The 22,149-nt window shown below is 36.4% G+C and overlaps 1 protein-coding gene across 10 annotated transcripts in view; it reads right to left on the reverse strand.

Annotated features, from left to right (window-relative positions):
• Positions 1-22,149, reverse strand: part of PDLIM5 (PDZ and LIM domain 5) — a 212,309-nt gene that overhangs the window by 53,506 nt on the left and 136,654 nt on the right. For 6 of the 10 annotated variants that reach the window (XM_050791513.1, XM_050791512.1, XM_050791511.1 and 3 more), the window contains 3 exons: positions 5,040-5,159; positions 2,910-3,053; positions 2,029-2,160 (listed from right to left, as the gene is read on the reverse strand). The exons of the other annotated variants lie outside the window; for them this stretch is intronic. In XM_050791513.1, coding sequence (XP_050647470.1) covers positions 2,029-2,160; positions 2,910-3,053; positions 5,040-5,159 — 396 coding nt within the window. The remainder of the gene's footprint in view (positions 1-2,028; positions 2,161-2,909; positions 3,054-5,039; positions 5,160-22,149) is intronic. 10 annotated transcript variants of the gene reach the window in all.

Here is a 22,149-nt window from a genome sequence, read left to right on the forward strand (position 1 = left end):
TTAATTATCGATGTTTAAGTTAAACAGTTTTTGGCTAAAGTCTTACCAAAAAATGGTATACTAATATACAGATTCTGAAATGGCAGGAAAGGAGTATTTCTGGAAAGGCCTTAGTTACGAGCAATTGTTTATTTTATAGAATTCCTCTGTCAGGACTCCTTTAAAGGACCTGGACATGTAGAGAGAGTAACGAGTGTCCTTCCTTCCAGAATTCCATATTTAGAAGAAAATTTTTAATATTTTCCTAAGCAAAATTCTTTAACTTAGAGTTTGTAAACCAAAATTTAAAATATGATGTACTAACATATATTATAATGGAAATATATTTTAATGGAAAAATATATTTTAATGGAAAAAATAAATTTGGTATTATACTATATTTATACTTTTAAAGATTACTATCACACAAAAGTAAAAATCAAGATAAAATGTCTCTGACACATTTTATGATTACTCTCATACAAGATAAAATGTATCTGGTCTTTTGGGTACCCCTCTCACTAAGTTAGCAAGGGTCTCCTCAGGAAACCCCAGAATGCCAACTAGACTATCTTTTTAGAAACCATTTCCCTCTCTCAATATCAAACTATATTTTGTCTGTGTCCTACTGTTAATAAGCAATGGTGATGACTACTAATACTTGCTCTAGAGGTGGGGCCACAGATAGCACAGTCAGTCCATAAATGCATGCACACTTTTGCATGTATATGCACACAGGTACTTTTCTGGAGAGAGGATCTATAGCTTTTACCAGGTTCTAAAAATGTGGTATAAGTGTACTCAAGTACTCAAAGCGTACTCTAAGCAACGTCAGTAACCTGCCTCTGTACAATCTCAGCCCTGACAATGAAAGACTTCTGCTCCCTGAACACTTACAATTCTGCAAATATATAATTTCAGGTGCTGTCTTAGAGAAAAATGTACTATCATCTTTCTCCCTTGTTTAAACACCTCCCTTAAAAGTTACCCAGAATAAACATATGTATATTTTGTTGTTGTTGTTTTGAGACAGAGTCTTGCCCTGTCGCCCAGGCTGGAGTGCAATGGCACGATTTCGGTTCACTGCAACCTCTGCCTCCTGGGTTCAAGTGATTCTCCTGCCTCAGTCTCCGAGTAGCTGGGATTACAGGCACCCACCTCCACACCCAGCTAATTTTTTGTATCTTTAGTAGAGACAGGGTTTCACCATGTTGGCCAGGCTGGTCTCGAACTCCTGACCTCGTGATCCGTCCGCCTCGGCCTCCCAAAGTGCTGGGATTACAGGTATGAGCCACTGCACCTGGCCCAGGTAAATATATTGAAAAATCTCTATAACAGTGGTTAGAATACAAACATCTAATCAATATCAGTTATATCAGTTATATAGCCTAGTTATATCAGGTTTTCACTAAGTATGTTGTATACTTTGCCACTGATTTTATGTTCTGTCGAAAATCATTGTATACAGTTATTTCACTGAGTTTATATCTTTAGTAAACACTTGTGATATTTTTATTTTTATATTATGCCTAAAAATTTCTGGCTTAATCCTTAAGCTTAATAGAAAAATCTATTTTGGTGTTTAGCATTTTCCAAATAGTGGAAATTAAGTTGCTTTTCCAAGCAAAACCTTCATATTTAAGAACTAGAATATGTAGTCAATCAAAATTGATCATTATTATTTTTCGTTTTTCCAAAAGGTATGTCTTACTAAACATTTGAAGATTCTAATACAGCTATATCTATGCAATAAAAGACAGAAATTCTACTGCAATTTAAATACTTGTACAATTACGTGGAATTGCACACCAAACATCAAGTATGCTAAGGAAAGATGTCACAAAAGGTTAAAAGGTGAGTTAATAATCATAGGACATACTGTGCTTGTGCATTAGCATGGCATTGACATTACAGTTAATTCAAAATTGGGCGCAAATCCCTAGAGCTCTAGCATGTTGTCACCCGGCCTGTTAATACAGTGGTGACGTGTTAGAGAAAGCAGTATCCTTAACAGCAAACCACCACTTGCCATATCTGCTCCCACAGTACCTTGTTTTCTTAACATGGATAGAGCCAGTTGATTTCCTTGAGGACTGCAGATAGGAAAAAGCTAAAGGCTTGGAGACAGGACTGATGCAAAGTGCATCCAAGAGCGAGTGATATCTTTCAGGAGTGTAGAGCCTGGTAAGCATTTAGAAAGAGTTTTAAGTCAAAAATCGCACTACCAATAGACGACAGTAGTTTTTAAGGTCTGTGATTTGAAACATTTCCTTTATGAGAAAGAGGGTGGGGAGAGAGAGGAGGACGGAGGGGAAGCACAAAGCAGCAAAGGAGGATAAAAGAAGCACCAAGAGTTTATTCTATCGCTTTACTCATTAATATAACATTGATTAGATTTTCACCAAAATGGTCACAGCCATCATTTAGAAAGCATTTGAAGCTCTAAAGACTATAGAAATTATCTAAAACCCCCAAACCACGAAAATAAAACCAATTTATTTCTTTTTGGGAAAGGATGCAATTTTATTTTTTTAGGGGACAGTAGTCTTCAGATCACCCTTTAAAGGTCGTGGGAGAAGATAAAATCAATAGAAACTTAAAATACTCATTAATACTTTATTGTTTCAAATATAAAACCTGAAAATCGTAAAAATCCAAGTGCCAATAAGCACACAACATGTAATAATCCACGCAACTGAGAAATACCATACATAAATAGCAGCAATGGAGAGATTAAAAGGTGATTTTTAAGAAATAAACAGTAACAAATACTGTGAGATTCATCCACAACCTAAAATATCCACTACACAATTAAGAGCTCACAATAGAGCTATGATTGCTTCAAACAGATATGTTTTCTTTGAGGTGAATTGTAAGACAATGAAGAGCGCTGAGATTGCATCAGACAGACGCTGCACGTGTAGTTCTACCTGGTTTTTGCAGCAATAACAGCAGACACAGTAGCAGCTGCACTGCTCAGAACTGCAGCACTGTATCTAGCAGGAGAAGAGAAGGTAGAAAAGTTTCGAAAACCTTCGAAAGAATCTTCCACATTTCCTGTGGAGCTGCTTAAACTGACAGGTAGGGAAAGAAAAACAGGAGAGGAACAAAAAGGAAAGTGAGAAAGGGTAGCATAATAAATACAAGAGAGTAACCATTCCATATTAATATCTAGGCATTATAAAAGTGTGAAGTGTCAGAAGTGTAATAGGAGTTCAGGTCATTTAGTTACTGCTGCTATGATTTCTCTCAGAAGATAAAAGCTGATGTATAATCCTCCATAAAGCTGATTTTGACATACAAATACTTTTGAATGTATTTAAGTTCACTAACTGTATTCCTATTTAAAATTACCTTGTATCACACATTTGAAGACTGACTTGCCAACAACTTAGCAGAAAATAAATCTAAACATGAAGTTTGAATTTCTATAAGCATAGAAAGAAGAAAAATTGTTTTTTCCCAAAAAGCCTCTATATAACGAGCTTTATGTTAGAGACGATATACACTGACAACATGACATTTTAATAAGGCTTATGTTTTCAGGAGAAGCAGGTACAACTGACTGCTTATTGAGAAGCAGCAATATGTATTAACATGAAAAGAGATAATTGTTTAAAATATTGAGAGTAAAGCTATTTAAGGAGGGAAAGGACCTTTGCAAAAATAAACAGATGTTCCAGTGAATATGATCAAAACATCACCTTTTATGCTAAGTTTCATATTTCTATTTTCAGTTAGTTCTGTAAGCATTTTTAAATGCAGGCATAGCATTTTATCTTCAGAACTAATAAGTATTTATTACTTAAAATAATAATTCTCCCTTGGCCTTTCAGAAAAGATCAAATGCCTAGACAGGAATGAATATCCTATCATTACGACTGTAATGATTTTCAAATTGGTTATTAAGTAAAATAAAAAGAGTCTAAAATGCATAGTGTGAAACTTGTAGTCTCTCTTCTTCATTATGGGTGCAAGTTATCAATGAGCATCATCACTACAGTATGACCACTTTTTTCAATGGCCACCTCCAACACAAAGTAATTACGTAGCAAACTCAACCTCTGGTTAAAGTGAGCTTAGATGTCTGAAACTATGAGGGTTGACATAAGTCTCTTTTTCCTATCACAAGAATTTGATAAGTCATTCTTCCAAGTTCCATAGGCTATAACTTTACAAAAACCATTAGAAAAAAAATTAATAGTTGCAAGCTATGTTTTCAAAATGACACAGAATTAAGTAATTTTTTTGATCTATCTAAGTCTATCCATTAAACTAAACTGTATGGCTAAGTTTTGACAACTGTCGTGAATGGTTAGAAAAGAAAACGTCAGGGGCTGGAAAGAGAAAAGAAAGATGCTATCAATGGCAGAGCAGGGTAGGTAGCATGAATGTCAAAGGGAAGAATAAAGTTATCATGTGATTCCACTTCTGAGTTTCTGAATTACTCTGCATCTTTGAGACAATGGTTACTATTTGGAGACGTAGTGGTGAATAATAAGAATTAGAAAATCTAATTAGAAATTAGAAAATTTTAGTCTATTAAAAATCACTTAAAAAAATAATTCAGCTAATTTATTCTGCTCCAGGAAGGAAACAGTAATGAACTTCTTTCATCGTAGTGTATCACAAATAATAGAAAAGGATTTAGTATCAGCAGAATCTAGTGATATCTCATAAGCAGTTACCTATCTGAATATCTTAAGAAAATGGCTGGGCACCTGGTAACATATTGTGTATGATCTTTACCTGTCTTTGAGGCAAATGCTCTAATTCAGAAAAGGAGACTTATGACAAAGCCAGCAAGTTAACTTTCCCAGTCACAAAGTGAATAAATAAAAGAGATTTCTTGATCCTATATTAGAAGTTATAAACTAAACCAAAATAAAAATACAAAAGCAGTGAGAAGTGCTGATTTGAGGCTGAGTGCTAAACTTTCTCGTCTATATGTTAATGATGTCAGTTCTGTAATCGACAATCATCTTTTCTTTTTCAAACAGTTTAGTATACTTAAATTCACTACCAGTTTTGAAATTTAGAAACAAGAAGGAAAAGTCTACCTAGAATAAGTAGTTGCTACTTTAGAAAGTATGGCCACTTGGCTACCAATGGTTAACACCTGAGGAGTTGCAGGTGGGTGAGGTCCACTCTTAGGCAGGTCTTCCAGAGAACTGTCAAACCTAAGTTTTCAGAAGTAAAATATATAAGGCAAAGGAAATAGTAATGAAAACTACAAAAGACATTTATCATCTATACCATCTTTTAAATGTCTATTAGTTCAATTTTGGGAACACTATTTGTTTTTTTTTTTTTTTACTTCACATCTACAAATGGTTAAAACAAAAACCAACACTTCTGCCACCACAAAATATGGGCTGTTTTCCCCCAAATTCTTTAACATGACTACTTCTATGTAATAAAATATTATGCTTACAGGCGAAAAGAAAGTGGAAATTCCCATTCACTGACTATGTATTTTGAATGCTTTAAAAAAACTTAGGCTCCAAGAAGTTAATTAAGTTGCCCAATACCATACATCTAGTAAGGGTCAGGTGGAATTTGGACCAGGTCTGCCTGTACTATTTCCACTATATAATGTTTTCCAGCACATTGTGAGGCAGCTGCCTAAAAGTGTCCTATAAGAAAGCAACCAAAAAGTTCACATCAGAATGTTGTGTTTGTAGATCTGAAGTTATATGGATGTTGTTTGTCTTGATGTAAACAAACTATTTTATCTGCTCGTACAACAGATGGTGGCATGCAATCGCAGGGCTTTGTTTTGAGTATTCTTTACTTTGATTTTTTGTTATCTGTACTATTTTTTATTTAGAATGCCAGAATTAAATTTTAGAAGAACTATTGCCAGGTAAAGAAAAAATGAAAAACTCAATGTTAAGTTCAATAAAAAGAAAGCATCAAGTATAAAACTTTGGGAAGAAAAATAAAACAGGAAAAATACAAAATTAGCCATTAAAAAAAAAAAAAAGTCTGCGGATAAAAAAATAGAATGGTCAGTCATTTTACACTGATTTTCAAATGAATTAAAAAATAGAAAAGGAGAGGTTCTATTCCTGTTTTTTATTCCACATTAGTCATATCTTTACCAGAGTGTTGAAAAAATGTAGACAGTTGAAGAAAAATGTTATGATAGAACTAAAACATTATTTAAGAGATAGAGCAGAAAGGTTAAGAGAATAAGAAACATAAGAACCATAACATGGGTCAGCAAACCATGGCATGCTGGCCAAATTCAGGCCCTGCCTGTCTTTGTATGGCCTAAGAATAGTTTTCATATTTTTAAATGGTTAATGGTTAAGAAAATCAAAATAATAATATGATGACACACAAAAATTATATAAAATTCAAATTTCAGCATCCATAAATAAGGTTTTATTGAAACTTTACTGGAACACAGCCAGGTTCATTCTTCATATGTCTATGGCTACTTTCATATGATATGAGAACTGACCAATTGTGACAGACCATATGGCCTGAAAAATCCAGTACATTTCCTATCTGGACCTTTACAGAAAAAAATTTGCGACCCCTGTCCTAGAAAATAACTTCTCCACATAGCTACCAGAGTGAACTCTGAAAAATACAAATGTGATCATGTCTGTTGCTTAGTCTAGCCCTGCTCTAAGTGATCCTGGGCTACCTGTTCTTCAGTATTATGTCATGAAGCTTGTCCACTCTCTTTGGCTTGCTCCAGTCCACTGGGCCTTCCATTTCTTTTTGAAAAACGCCCTGCTTCTTTCCCCCTCCTGGCCTCTGCACAGTCTCCTACTCCTCACTGTCTACAGCCCTCGCTCTACCACTCCTTCACTGGGATAACTCCTAAGCATCCTCCTGGCCTCAGTTTAAACGTCACCTCCTCCCAGAAGCCTCCCTGATTCCCCAAGCCACCTTAGCTGCCCCTGTCATGTGCTGTCATAGCAGTCTGTACTTTTTACTCATAGAATTTGTTATTATTATACAATTTGTGTCGTTATTTAAATCCAGACAATCTCAGTAGACTAGAAGTTCCCTGACATCAATAGTTACTATTATACATGAAGTGTAACAAAATGCTTACCATAAGGTTAACAAATATTTGTGAATAAAAGCTTGAAATTTATTTTTTCCCAATAATGAATTCACAATATTTGTATATTGAAACACATTTGTACCTTCTAAAGACTGTGTCACAATTCTGACTAAACAGATTTTTGCATAAGTGGACACATGATAACTTCAAAGGAATGGATAGTGTTCCAAAAATACCTTTAAAGAAATGTCCTTTATAATATTAAAATATTACAAATATTTCAGGAAAAAAGAAAATATGCGTATGAATTATTATCAATATCTACATATTACCACAGGACAGATTAAAAAGAAAAAAAGAAAAAGGATTTGGAGAAGTTGAGTCTTCCAACATCTCCATGAAATATGCTGACTGGAAAAAGCTGAGTGCCATTTGAGAATAAATTTCATATAAATCATGAAACACCTTTGGAGATGATCTCCATGCTTCCAAGCAAATGCACTTGGGAGGTTTCCCATGTGTTACACATATTGATTATCTCTTCGTTGCTTAGCCAAACTCTTAAAACCTGACTTAAGACAAAATCTTAAACTACCTTATTTACTATGGAACAAACATCAGTGTCCGTTCTCACTCTGACATTCCCCAATGTTTACTCCTTTTAGGTTGGAAGAAGCTCTGATTAACAGCATATCTGCAGCAGCCAAATTTTTGGCCTTGTCTTGCTTAAATGAGTTTTCATTTCTCACCACAGAGAGGTATGAAGACTTTCTCTTTCCCAGACAAAGTCTTTCCCTTTTGGCTTGCTTTTCTCAGGATACAAGAACAAAAAGCTATTGATGCAATGTGTCTTTTTCTGCACAATCTCTGCACTTGTTCAATAAGGACCCTTGTGAACAATCTGTCCAGCAAATCAGGTGTGAGTTGTCCATCTACTAATTTACCATCCTTACCATCCTGTAGGACCAGTAAGAAGAATTCTTTTTCTATACCCTAGTCCTGACAACTGCCCAATAGCAACATTCTTATGCTGTGTACTCCATCTCCTCCCTTAATCTCAGTGGCCTCAATTATTCCATCTCTCCTCCTCTACTGGATGCTTTGAGTCCTCTTTTAAAATGCTGTAGTTTCTCTTAAAAACAACAGACTATCTTTACCTTCTATTTTCCTATTTCCCTTACCAGCCAGACTCTGAAATAACAGTACACTCACTTGACTGTCAGTCTTCAGTCATCTCAACTAGACTCCAATCCCCAACACTCTATGAAACTGCATCTTGCTAAGGTCACTGATGACCTTTTTGTGGCTAAATTCAATGGACAATGTGCATTCCTCATTTTAAACACTGTGGTAAAAAATACGTAACATGAAACTTAACTATCTTAACCATTTTCAAGTGCACAGTCAGTAGTGTGAGGTATGTTCACATTATTGTGGAAGAGATCTCCAAAAGTTTTTCATCTTGCATATTCGAAACTCTATACCCATTGAACAACTACCCCTACACTCTCCACCTAGCCCGTGGTAACCACCACCATTCTACTGTTTCTATGAAGATGACTACTTTATTTTAATTCTTTTTTGGAGACAAGAGTCGCACTCTGTCACCCAGGCTGGAGTACAGTGGCGCGATTCCGGCTCACTGCAACCTCCACCTCCCTGGTTCAAAGGATTCTCCTGCCTCAGCCTCCCAAGTAGCTGGGATTACAGGCACGTGCCACCACGCCTGGTTAATTTTTGTATTTTTAGTAGAGACGGGGTTTCTCCATGTTAGTCAGGCTGGTCTCAAACTCCCAACCTCCCAAAGTGCTGGGATTACAGGCGTGAGCCACCGCACCTGGCCCAAAGATGACTACATTAGATACTTCCTATCAGTGGAATCATACAGTATTTGTCGTTTTGTGTGCATTCCTCATTTTACTTAGTGTCTGGCTCAACTGACTACTGCTTCTCTTTTCCTGTCATCTGTGCCTCAACCCTATTCACCTGCCTGTTTTTATTATTCTTTCACTGGCTATTCCGTTTCCTGAGAGTTCTCTGTCCTAGGCTTTATTTCTCTGTACTCTTAGTGACATTACTCTCTCCTGTAGCTTCAATACCACCTAATGTCCAGATTTATATCTAGCCCAGCTCTCCCCTATGAGCAGTAGCCCATATTTTGAATTGCCCTTTAGTTATTAGTACCTCTAATATCTCTCTATCTCAAATCATCTTTCACCATGTCCCAGTGACTCTACTTCCAAATTTATATTTTTAATCCATCGGTGTTGTGACGGGTCCCCTAGCAGGTTACTTAAGGGTATTATATTCAATGCTTGAACCTTGAGGGCCAGGCAGTTAGCTACGGCCATGGTGCCTAGCCAAGGAGCAGGTGTCCCTGAGAACCCAAACATCCTGAGGCATGGCTGGGAATATACCAAGGAAAACAGTCCTATTATATGCACACACGCACATGTGTGGGTGTACACACACACACACACACGGCGTACACACAAACACACACATACACACACATGGCAAAGAGCCAGAAAATTAGCTTAAAAGCAGCCTAGGGATGGGAGGTGCTGTGGGTCTCTTGGAGCCATACTGCTGCTGTCCAGTAGTGACCTGTATGTAAGTCCTCATAAACTCATCTACTCATCAAGCTGGACTTGCCTGAGTCATTCTTTAGTCTCTTGGCAACTTCCCAGTTTTCCCAGTTTGCAGGGGTTGGGGGGGGGGCATTATAGTCCCAAGTTTTTCTCATTACACCATCCATCTATCCCACTTCTCTGCTACCACCCTTTCTCATCTAGACTATGATAAGCACTAACTTATACTAGTGATTTAAGAACTGTCTAACTGCTCTCTTGCTTCCTCTCTTGCCAAATCCTGTCCCATCCAGCCCCTGTGTTTTCTGGCATGGTTTAGTATAGCCCACATGCCTTAAGAAAAAACAAAACACATTTTATCAAATCATTCTTTTGATTAAAACCTTGCAATGAATTCCTACCGCAGTTAGGATAATACCCAAAATGCTTAACATGCTCTACAAATCCCCAAATGACCTGTTATGATCAACCTCTCAAGTACCTTTCCACACCAATTTTCCCTTTGTTCACTGAACTCCAGTCACATTAGACTACCTGTTCAATGTCTTGAACAAACTAAGTTCTTCCATAATTCAGGCTCTTGGTCATTAATGATAATTTATAATAATAAAAGCATATATTTTTTCATCACTTAATATGTATCATCATATTTAATCCTTCCCAATAATCTTACAACGCTGGTATTAAAATTATCCTTGGTAATATGCTAAAGTCAGTAGTTTGGTATATGGTGGAGCTACTGTACTAGCACCCATGGTTAGAATAACTTCAGTGGAATGAGGAGAACAGAAACCAGGCTGCAGGGGCCTGGCACGGTGGCTCACATCTATAATCCCAGCACTTTGGGAGGCCAAGGCAGGTGGATCACCTGAGGTCAGGAGTTCGAGACCAGCCTGGTCAACATGGCAAAACCCCGTCCCTACTAAAAAAAATATAAATGAGGTTGATTTTTTGTAAGAGCAAACAAGGACTAACTCAAAGAAATCATTTTTCTAGGAGCTTCCCACTTACTTAAGCAAGGAAAAGATAAGGAAACAAAAAAGGGATATTGCTGAAGGAATTGGAACTTACCATTTGTTGCTATACAGTGAATGTTTGTGTCCCCCCACCCCCAAATCATATGTCAAAATCCTAACCCCCTATGTGATAGTATTAGGAGGTGAGGCCTTTGGGAGATGATTAGGTCACACAGGCAGACAGCGCTCATGAATGGGGTCCCTTATAAGAGATACCTTAGAGAGCTCCCTCTCTCCTACCATGTGAGGACACAGTGAGAAGGCATCATCTATGAACTAAGCAGCAGTCCCTCACCAGACACTGAGTATACAGGTGCCTGGATCTTAACTTCCCAGACTCCAGAACTATGAGAAATAACCGTTGTTTAAGCCACCCAGTCCATGATATTTTTTTTCTAACAGCTTGAACTAAGACATTTGTGTTAGGGGAAGAGTTTGCTCTTTGATGACAATTTCCATTTTCTCACATCTTTCAAACTCTGCCTTAACTTGTACACATTTCTCTGCTGTTGCCACCCCATAACGGATTTTATCATTATTAAGTGTTCAGTACTTAGTATTTTGTAAATTCTTTAGTTATCTAGAGTATTCTTTGATCTCTACATAGAAAATGTTCTATAGGGTCTAAAGCCAGGTAAAGAATGAGCATGTATTATATCTATACAAAATGCAAATATAATATGAAGATTTTAAGGTGTAATGACAACTTAAAAGTCACTTGGAGCAATCCCCTGATAAAAGCCTGACTTCCTCAGTAACTGCAGGGCACTTATCACTAACTTTAGGCCCTCTCACTTTCCATCACCAATTTCTTCACTGGATCATTCTGATCCATGACTTCAAAAATTTATACTAGTTAGAAATAGCTTCTTATATGCAACAAAAATCTGCCATTTTGTAGTTTTAACATAATCCTAATATTAGAAAAAGAATTTATAAACAATAAAGGTATTTTTCAGATTCGGGATAAAGAGGAGAAAGGCATGTATTATTTAATGAATAGTGTTGAGTCAAGTTAGCTGTTTGAAAATATAAAAGAATATGTCTGAATGTGTACCACTGAACAGCCACCCACAGTGAATCCTTAAAGAGGCCACATTTCTTGAGAAAGCCACCACAGTACCTCACGCTCCAGTGAGAGTGTCCTGTTGGCATTACAGAACAATAGCCAAGTGGCTACACACTCACTAACCAAATATTCTGGATCATATGTCCTGAACGCACCCATTCAATCACTCATTGCGTTCACTCATTCATTCAATAACAAAAAACAATTACTTGAATTCCCACTTTGTGTCAGGCACCTTCACACATCCTATTGTCCACTTTAATTTCCTGCTTTCATGAAGCTTACATTCCAGTATCCATTTTCCTGTAATGGACTCTGAGGATTAATCCCATCAATCTTCCCACTTATCCTTGTTTACCTGCCACAACCAGAAGGTCAAATCCCTTGGGTCATCGAGCATCTCCTGGACTCTTACTTCTTTACTGCTTTGTTCATCTCCTAATCTAATCACTTCACCATCTATCACAGCCCTCATAAACCCTTTACTGTTTTACTATACCTTCTTTGCAGTCTCTTCAAACAGAGGTTGCTTTTTCTTTCATATGCCTTATTCTTATAAACCTGGAGATAGAGCAAGTGTGCTCCTCGTTACTGTTTTAACTACTATCAGTCATCTTCGATCCTCTAAAATCCCAAGTCCTTGGAGACTCACTATACCATTCACTATATGGCCTTCCTACTGTCTTGTCTCTACTTCACCCACTGTTTGTTTTAGCTACTGACTGCCTTCCTCTTTACCCCATTCCAACAATCTCTCATGATTATTTCAATAATCATGTACAATCACTGAATAAATAATATTACTATTAAATTCTTTGACTTCTTCACTTCAATGATATATTCCTCTAAGGCTAAGCCTTACACCTGGAATACATCAGGCATGCACTCCAAAATTCATAACCTTTAATTTTTCATCAACAAGTACAACATCTCTGAAATTTAAATTTTAAGGACCCTTTTTTTCTCAGTCTGCTATCTCTTGATTCTATTAGCTTTTTTTACTGTACCAAATTGACTCTGACCATTCTCATTAACTCTTATCAACTGAACTAGTTCTTTACAAATTCACTGACTTACCAATTTTCCACTCTCCATTACCCTCCACCTCAATATTTCTACACACCTATCAGCTCTTCCTCTAAAATACAAACCTATCCAATGCTCTCTATCTCCACAGCCACTACAATGCTTGCCTGAACTATGGGGATACTCATGACAGTCTCCTGCTTTCATTATTTCTCCCTTACAATGAATTTTCCATAGTATTCAGGGTGATCTGTTAAAAATACACATCAGATGTTACTCCTATGACTACAATCCTATATTGGGCCTCTCATTTAATTAGGAAAATAATCTAAACTCCTTAACACAACCTACAAGGCAATCAATAATCTGGCCCCTGACTACTTCATGTACTCTCTTATCATTTTCTCTCTTATTTACTATGCCCCATTCATAATGGCTCTTTTTCAGTTCCTTAAACACACCAACTGACTCCTGTCTCAGGGACTCTGCATTTGTTCTTCCTTCTGCCTGGAGAGGACATCTCCATATCCTCATGACTGACTCCTTCAGGGCACTCACATTTCAGCTCAAATTATCTTTTTCTCTAACTAGAGTCTAATGACCTTACTCTTCCCCTCCCCTCATTATATTGATGTTGTACTATATTACTTTATAGAATATATCATAACCTAAAACTGTATTTTTCCTTATTTTGCTTTTTCATTGCATGTCTGCTCTACTAGACTAAGTTCATAATAGCACCTTCATTTTCCTAGAAACCAGCACAAATAAGTGCCTGATAAACATTTGTTGGATGTATTTATTATATATAATATATGCTAAACATGAGCAGGGGCCACTGCTAATAAGTGAGGCCTGAGACTAAACTAGAATGTTTAGGGAAAAAGACCCGCTTGGATTTAGGTCAAATAACCAGCCCAGATTATCATCTAGTATCAACTTCTCATATAACTGCTTTTCACCCAAAGACAGCTTAATTGTCTCAGTGAGTCTTCAGTTGATTTTCTTGGGATTATCTATGTAATTGTCAGAGATTAATGTCAAGGACTAGCATAATATGCCACCAGGTGGGATTTACTAGTGCAAAACAGAACTATTGCTTATCATTTTAGGAGCCATACGACATGACTCACTCTTACTGGGTTTATTTTCTTTTAAAAATCCTTCTTTAATATTTAGTTTTGCCAACCTTACTGGTTACTGAACATGTATGCTGTATCTCCCTGCTTCATGGTACTCACAAATATGGGCAGCAAATTGTGGACCTCCTCATCCAAGTCACTAATCCTTTAAACAATATTCTTTGGCTAAACTCCTTCAACCTTTTATGCATTTACAAACATGATACTTATCAACCTCATTTCATTATTAAATTCAAAAGAATTTTAAGGGCCTTTCTTTGATTAATTGTTAAAATTAACATCTCCCCCCAGTCTATCCAAAATGTGTTAAGTTGGATGTGATGTGTTTCTTGAGAACTTATTCTGGGTCTTGGCAATTCTGCCCTCTTCTTCTCAGTGCTCACCAGCCATGCTTTTCAGAATGCCTGCTTGACTTTTTTCCAGGTGATCTCAAGTTCAAATTAGTTTATGGTTAAACGTTCACTTTCTTTTTCTTTTTTGAAAATCAGTACTATATTTTCCTTTTACCACTCTTCTATTTTCTTTCCCCTACAGGATTTGAAACAAACGCAGATAGTACTCAGTGAATCTCATCTGTAAGTCGTCTACATACACTGAACTGTAAGTCATTAGGGAAAAGAGGCTAGCGAGAACCATTTAGAATCACTTTCTATCTGGGGCTTCAAATCCCTCCAGGATGTAAATAAACGTCTGGATTTCGGTTATTTTTATTTGCTATGTCTTTCAACACAGAGCATTTATTAGTTTCACAATCACCCTTGACAACATCACTTCTTTTTTTTACTTATCCCTTGAATAGATGCTATCTGATTGTGTTACCTTTCATATATAAAGGATTTTTGGTTTTACTGTTGGTGGGTGTACTTTTTTAAAACATACCTGTGATTCTGCTCCAACATCCCTGCTAAGAGCTTTGCTGATTTTAACAAGTATGTGATTCCACTGTTGTAAGCCAAGGCTAAACTTGATTCCATCAAATTTGTTTAAGTGTTGCTTCTCTGTATTAAAGCTTCAAGTTCACTCACTGTCTAACCAATGATATGCAACTACCTGAAGACATTAAAATCTTTCAGAAATTTCTTCTCAATTTTTTTCTTCTTAAAAAGTACTAGCATTTCAGGATAAAGAATGAAGTATGTGAAGAGGCAAAATAAGTGTGTACCACTAACTTGAAAATTATGCAACAGGTGTCACCTTAGTTTTAACACATTCTTCTGTTCAAAGATATAAATTCAGAATCTTTGGGAGTAGTCAGTTAGGTGCATCTGTGAGATGAACACTTATTACTGAGTTGGACACAGGAGTAGCATTCAAACAATACCCTTTAATACATACAAAAATAGAGAAACACAAAAGAGAATACATGGACACGTGAGACTAATTTTAAGATAAATGCAATTTGTAGATAGTTCTTTAATTTGACCAAAAGGAAAATGAAGATGTCCAAATATCCTTATCTGTCATATGCTTTATACTATATTATGTAATATATTGGTTCAATTTTCTTTTATAAAATCATATCATTCTAATAAACAAACCTTCACATAATATAAAAGTAGAAAAACTCAGACTTCTTAAACCTTCAATGTGACTGAAATACATAAAATAGAATAACAGCAAAAGATAGAAATTAAGCCTTCCATGATTTTGAAGACTGCCTTTTATCAATGCTCGTAATTAATTTTTAAAGTTGTGATTTCTTTTGAAGTAAAAAAAAAAAAAAAAAAAAAAAAACTAAAGTGCAGAAGTCTTCTTCAATACTGAGTTTTAGTAAAGATAAGTTTCTTTAATTTTCTGGTTTAATTCAATAAAATAATTTTCTGTGTAATTTACTTCTCTAAAGGTGAAATGGAAAACAACTTATCCAAACAGCATTACAAGAGAAGAATTACCGGTCTGACAAAATTCTGCCTCTAAGGAACTTGGTGAATATTCTGGGATTATGAAAGCCAACTGTGCATATTACGAACACTTTTATAAATAACAGATCTTTGTAAGTGCTAATAGTACAAGTTTAATTTGGTAAACAACAACAACAGATATTTCCAGCATTAACAGAGAATTAAACAATTGTATATGAAAATACATAGGAACTATGTTTCTTGCCTCAATAATTTTTAAGTACTAGTCTCACAAGGAACTGAAGTGTAGTAATTACTTATGTTCAATAGATGGCGACCTTTACATTGTAGTCAGCAAAACAGTATTTGCATAAAACAGTATACTCAACCAGCAGAAAATCAAAGATCAATTAGAAATATTCCATTATTTTGCAAGAGACAAAAACTACTTGATCATATACCCATTTTTTTGACCCGTGGTCTTTTTTTTACAGGTTGGCAAACATATTTTGTGGAAATGTATCTTGCTGTTCTATATTTTGGGGTAAATCCAATTGTTAATTCTTACTTCATGAAAATATGTGCAAGTATTAGGCTAGGGAATAATTCCTGCTTTCTTCGCATAGCTTATTAAGAATAGCAGCTTTAGGTAATATACTCAACTAATGTTGTCTTACTTAATAAGGACATGTCACAAGAGACCAGTATGTTTGTGAAACACAGCAATAATGAAGACATGGGATGGGTCAGCAAACTGTTTCTTCATTAATCTATTTAGTGTGGGTCAATGAATATTAACAAACAAAGTTTTCTTTAAAAACTTACAAAACAGTATGTTCAGAAATATGTAATTTATGCTTCCTAAATTTTCAATGAATGTACAAAGGCAATAGGTTTCTCCTTATAAAGTAACTTTAACTCTATTCTTCCAGTTCTAAAATTTCATTCTGATGGCCTTCAGCCAGAAATCATGTGGACATTATTTGGTGCTAGAAGATAGTCTATAAGAAGATGGTTTCCCCCCCTCAACATAACTGTTTCAGTTTGTGTATTGTAACTGGTAACCTGAGTTTGAATTGTTTTTCTACTAAAGGGAGAAGCAGTCACTCTTCTCCTAATGAACATTTTAATTCTTTGACAATTGGGAAGCCATATCATACCTTATAATTCTTAACCATTGATATGGTTTGGCTCTGTGTCCCCACGCAAATCACATGTCAAATTATAACCCCCACGTGTTGAGGGAGGGACCCGGCAGGAGGTGACTGGATCATTGGGGTGGTTTTCCCATGCTATTCTCATGACAGTGAGTTTGTTCTCACGAGATCCGGTTGTTTAAAAGTGTGTGGCACCTCCCCCTTCTCTCTCTCTCCTGCTCACCATTGTGAAGATGTACAGTTTCCCCTTCACCTTCCACCATGATTGTAAGTTTCCTGAGGCCTTCCAACCCATGATTCCTGCTAAGCCTGTGGAACTATGAGTCAATTAAACCTCTTTTCCTCATAAATTACCCAGTCTCAGGTAGTTCTTTATAGCAGTATGAGAACAGACTAATACAACCATAATAAATATGTGAAAAATCAGAACCCATCATTCTTTAAGCAAGGGAGATAAAGGAATGACTGATAAAAATATGTTTTGATCATTATTTTAGATATCCTTTTGCTAAACTAAAATGCCACTTTATTTATATATAGCATTAAAAATTTGAAACTACATAGGTTGATATTAATATTATAATACAGTAGAAAACGAGAACGTGGTGAGATCAAGAAAAACATTTTTTAACTTAAATTGCACTTTGACAATATGATTTTTCGGCATAAACGTGTGTGTGTGTGTGTGTGCGCGCGTGTGTAACATAATTATCTCTAAATAAAATTTTCTATGGTCTCCTATAATTCTCTATTCTGGTAGGCCATATATTAATAACTTTCTATTATTAATATGTTACTGATAAGATGGCTGTTGCCTCTTTTAAATCAATGTTGTAGATTAGATTCTTAAATTTAAACATTTCCTTATTAATGATAAAATTTTCTTAATTAGTATTTCTATTCAGAGTACAAACTAAGCATTTCATGTACCTATTTTTAAAATTGTTATTCTCTCCTCACAGGAATCACCATGCTCTTCATGTTGAAACACACCAAAAACACAAAGGAAGACATTAAAAAACAAATGTTCATTTAATGAAAAAAAGTATTTCACAACTAATTAACAAACAGAAAATATCAAGATAAAAATGTCAACTTTTGGCAATCAGATCACTCCAACAAAGGACAACTCCCCTTTCAAGTGACTTAGGTATGGTTTCACTTTACTTTCAATATAGGTATCAATGTTTTGATATTTTAATGTCTTGATATTTTTATTGAACTTATATTCCATTAGAGATAGTGTGTGCCATGCTGTAAACAATTTCCCTAACATTCAACAATTAGAGAATTGGAGAAATACGCAATTATATGTAATTAGTAACTTTTAGTACCAAACATGGTGGGGCATACTAAAATTCTTATATTCAAAGAGCATATACTCTAGTTGAGGAAAGAGAACATGGAGACAGATACCGGTCATCCAAAGGAAAAAAGGAAGCACCAAAAGAGAGGTGACAACAATACTTCCAATTGGGTTCAAGTCAATTATTCTACTTAAGAATAACTTTCTCTTAAATGATAATCTGTCAAAATGAAGATTAGTATACAAAGACAGTTGGTGTATGTTATGGACCGAACTGTATCCCTCCAGTATTCATATGTTGGAGCCCTAACCCGCAATGTGACTATTTTGAGATCAGTCCTTTTAAGAGGTAATTAAGGTTAAATGAGGTCATACAAGTGGGACCATGTCCTCATGAGAAAAAGCGACCCCAGAGCTTTCACTCTTTCTCTGTGCCCCCACAGAGGAAAAGCCACGTGAGGAGACACAGTGAGACAGTGGCCATCTACAACCATGAGGAGAAGCCTCAACAGACACCAACTCTGCTGGCACCTTGACCTAGAACTTAAGAGTCTCCAGAACTATGAGATAATAAGTTTCTACTGTCCCAACTAACCAATCTGTGTATCTTGTTGTGGCAGCCTAAGCTGACTGACAACAGTGTATTTCTAATTGAAGAAACAGTTTACCAGAGATGAATTTTATAATCTTAACAACCATCTTCAAGATGAGTCATTTCATTGAATAGCTAGGCCTTTACTTACACAGCTACAGTTGCATCCAGGAAGAAATACCATGACTATTAGAATCCCTTTTCCTTCCAATTTATACTATTACACTAAGATTCTCATTTTTAAAGAGCTCAAACTTTAGTTGGAAACTTAAGACATGTAGACAAATATCCATAAGACAAATTACAAAAGTAAGTGTCAAATGAGAGGTAAAAATTATATAGCATGTAAGTTCAGAGGTGAGAAGATTATTTCTACTGTGGGGTGGGGCAGTGGAGAGGGCGCTCTATAGGTGAGAATGTATGATTGTGGGAAGGAATAAGAAAATCTAGGCTAGATGTGATGGCTCACACCTACGATCCCAGGACTTTGGGAGGCTGAGGCAGGCAGATTGCCAAGAGTTCGAGATCAGCTTGGGCAACATGGCAAAATTCTGCCTCTACAAAAAATTGGCCAGGTGTGGTGGTGTGTGCCTGTAGTTCCAGCTACTTGGGAGACTGAGGTGGGATGATCACTTGAGCCTGGGAGGTCGAGGTGCAGTGAGCCATGATAGCGCCACTGCACTCTAGGCTGGGTGACAAAGCGAGACTCTGTCTCAAAAAAAAAAAAAAAAAAGGAAAAAGAAAAACAACAACAACAACAACAACAATAAAAAACCAACTTGGAAAAGGGAATATTTACACTCAATCCAGTCATTCTCAGTAGCACACAACTGGTATATTGGGCTGGATGATTCTTCCGTCTGTGGGATTCTTCAGTGCATTACAAGATATTTAGCCACCATTAGCATCCTCCTTCCTTTTAACATCTGTACATTACCCTACACATTTCCAAAGGCAACAGAATCTCCCCAGAAGAGAACCAGAAGTAAACTTTTAAGGATGTGAAGAAAACAGCAGGTGTGTTCACACAAAATTCATTAAGTGAAATTAAATGGCTAATACATAAGATTCCAAATGCTATATATGGAAGACTAGAACACGTAAAATCATAATATTCTAAGTTCTGCTTTCCTGTTTTAAGTGTTCATTATATTTAATTGGTAAATCCTAATTTCCCATTTTGAAGCTTCTCATTTCATTGCTTCATTCACATATCTCTGATTATATTTGATTTCTAAATACATTTGCTGGCTCATTACTCTTAGGCTGCCTGTGATGAAGTCAACAAATAAACATCCTTAACTTGAGGCAAAAAAAATAAAGTAAATGCATGTTCCTTTTGACTTTCACATGCCTTTCAGTCTTCCCTTAACTGATCTTTTCTTTGAAGACTTCTAGATGCTGTGTTTGTGATCTGGGTTGAAGATTTAAGGAGAAAAGATAAGAAGTGGCCAAGATGAAGAAAGTGACGAGAAGATGAATAAAAGAGAACCTGTGCAACTGAGGTCTAAACTGGGGTCTACAAAAATATGATTCTTTTGCAGATCAGGTTCTCCAGAAAGCAGAGCTTAGCATGTAGGATGCTTATTAAGAAATGTCTCTAGGGTCAATAACTGTGAAGGGGAAAGGACAGAAAAGGAAGCAGGAATGGGCAGGAGAGGTGGAGTTGCCAAACAAAACTTAGGACAGCCTCAGCTGACTCCACAGCAGCTCTGGAGCTAGAACGGTCCCTTCAAGTTGGTCTTAATTGGGATGAAATAACCAGGTTTTTTACTTCCCTCTCTTCCCACTTATCAATCAGTTCACTGCATGTGGGCAGACCCACCAAGCCTAGGGTCTTGAAGAGGGACTGTCTGCAGCTGAGGTGATTTGTGAAGGGGCTGGCACATGAAGGCTGTTTGCCTACCACACTCCCATCAGCAGAGGTATCAAGTCCTCCACTGAAGTGATATCTGAGTGGGCAGCACAGTGTCTACCACAGATTCTAACTCCAGAGAAGTGGAAACTTGGGGGCAGAAAGTAATCAGTGAGTTACAAATCTCAGTCTAAAACTCAGAATTTATCACTTGCTGCTTCTTACTACTTCTAACCAAGAAAAAAAATACTATAATTCCTACTTTGGAAAGAATGTGCAAGGAAATATTTACTTGCTTTAAGGAATTTTCTGGAATGGGATAAACAAAAGGAAAGTGTCCAGCCAATTCTAGCCAAGATTTTACAGAGCAGCTAAATCCTCAAATTCATCACTATTATGAAGAGCATCATATGTCAAATTTAATACATCAAAGTGTTTTCGTATTTTCTGTATGGTTTTATGTATGCTCTGTAGGATATTCTGTTTGTGTTCCCTACATACATGTTATCAACATATATTTATGCCTCTCTTTTCTAGGTCTTCATTGGGTCTCAACAGGAAAAATATTAAATTGTTAATAATCAGGGCTGGCACCAACTAGGTGAGTGCACTGCAATTAGCCGCCTGACAGGAACCCTCCCTGCTTCTTCATTTTCTAATTTTATTTGCAAGCAGTTAGATATGATATCATAATTTCCCATTTAAAACGTTATGGATAGGAATGGGAACATAAGTGTTTTGTCTATGTACAGGAGTTCTAGCACACTTCCTTGCCTAGCCTGGACTCCAGTCACAATGACCTTTCTGTTCTGTGTTCTTGCATGCTCCTTTCCACACTTGTCTCCCCACCTTCCAGTCATCACACGGCTGACTCCTTTTTTCTCCCAGCTGCTGGCATTAAGGTTGTCTCTTCAGAGGTCCACATAATCTAAAGTAATCCTTCCCTGACTAAGCCATACTTATTTTATATTAACTTATTATCTTGGTAACACAATTACCTTAGCTCATCTTGCTTATACATTTATCTGTTATTTATTACTGTATCCCTAGTACATTGATTAGTGCCTGGCATTTACATATACAGCAATTATGCATTTGAAAGAATGAATGCTGGCAATGAGTAAATATTTATGATTTATATGATTTTTAAATACACATCAGAAACACAATAATTACAAAATTACATACCTGGAGGGAAAATCAATTCATTCTATATTTTTGAATAATTTTGAAAAAAAGAAGGAACTGCTACTCTGTGTCCTAACACCACAATTTGTATTAAATAAACTCTAAGATGTCTATATATCTGAGCCTTCCTAAAGGGCACAATGATGCATGAAAGAATGCTTTTGTTTCCACAAATACTATAATTTTTGAGGTAACAAAAATACATTGGACCATGTGTGAGACACTCAGTCTTGTGAATAAAACACTATAAGAAAAAAATGTTGAGGCCGGGTATGGTGGCTCACGTCTATAATCCCAGCACTTTGGGAGGCCGAGGCAGGCGGATAACTGGAGGTCAGAAGTTCGACACTAGCCTGGCCA

This window comes from Macaca thibetana, chromosome 5, assembly GCF_024542745.1.
Source record: "Macaca thibetana thibetana isolate TM-01 chromosome 5, ASM2454274v1, whole genome shotgun sequence".
NCBI lineage: Eukaryota > Metazoa > Chordata > Mammalia > Primates > Cercopithecidae > Macaca > Macaca thibetana.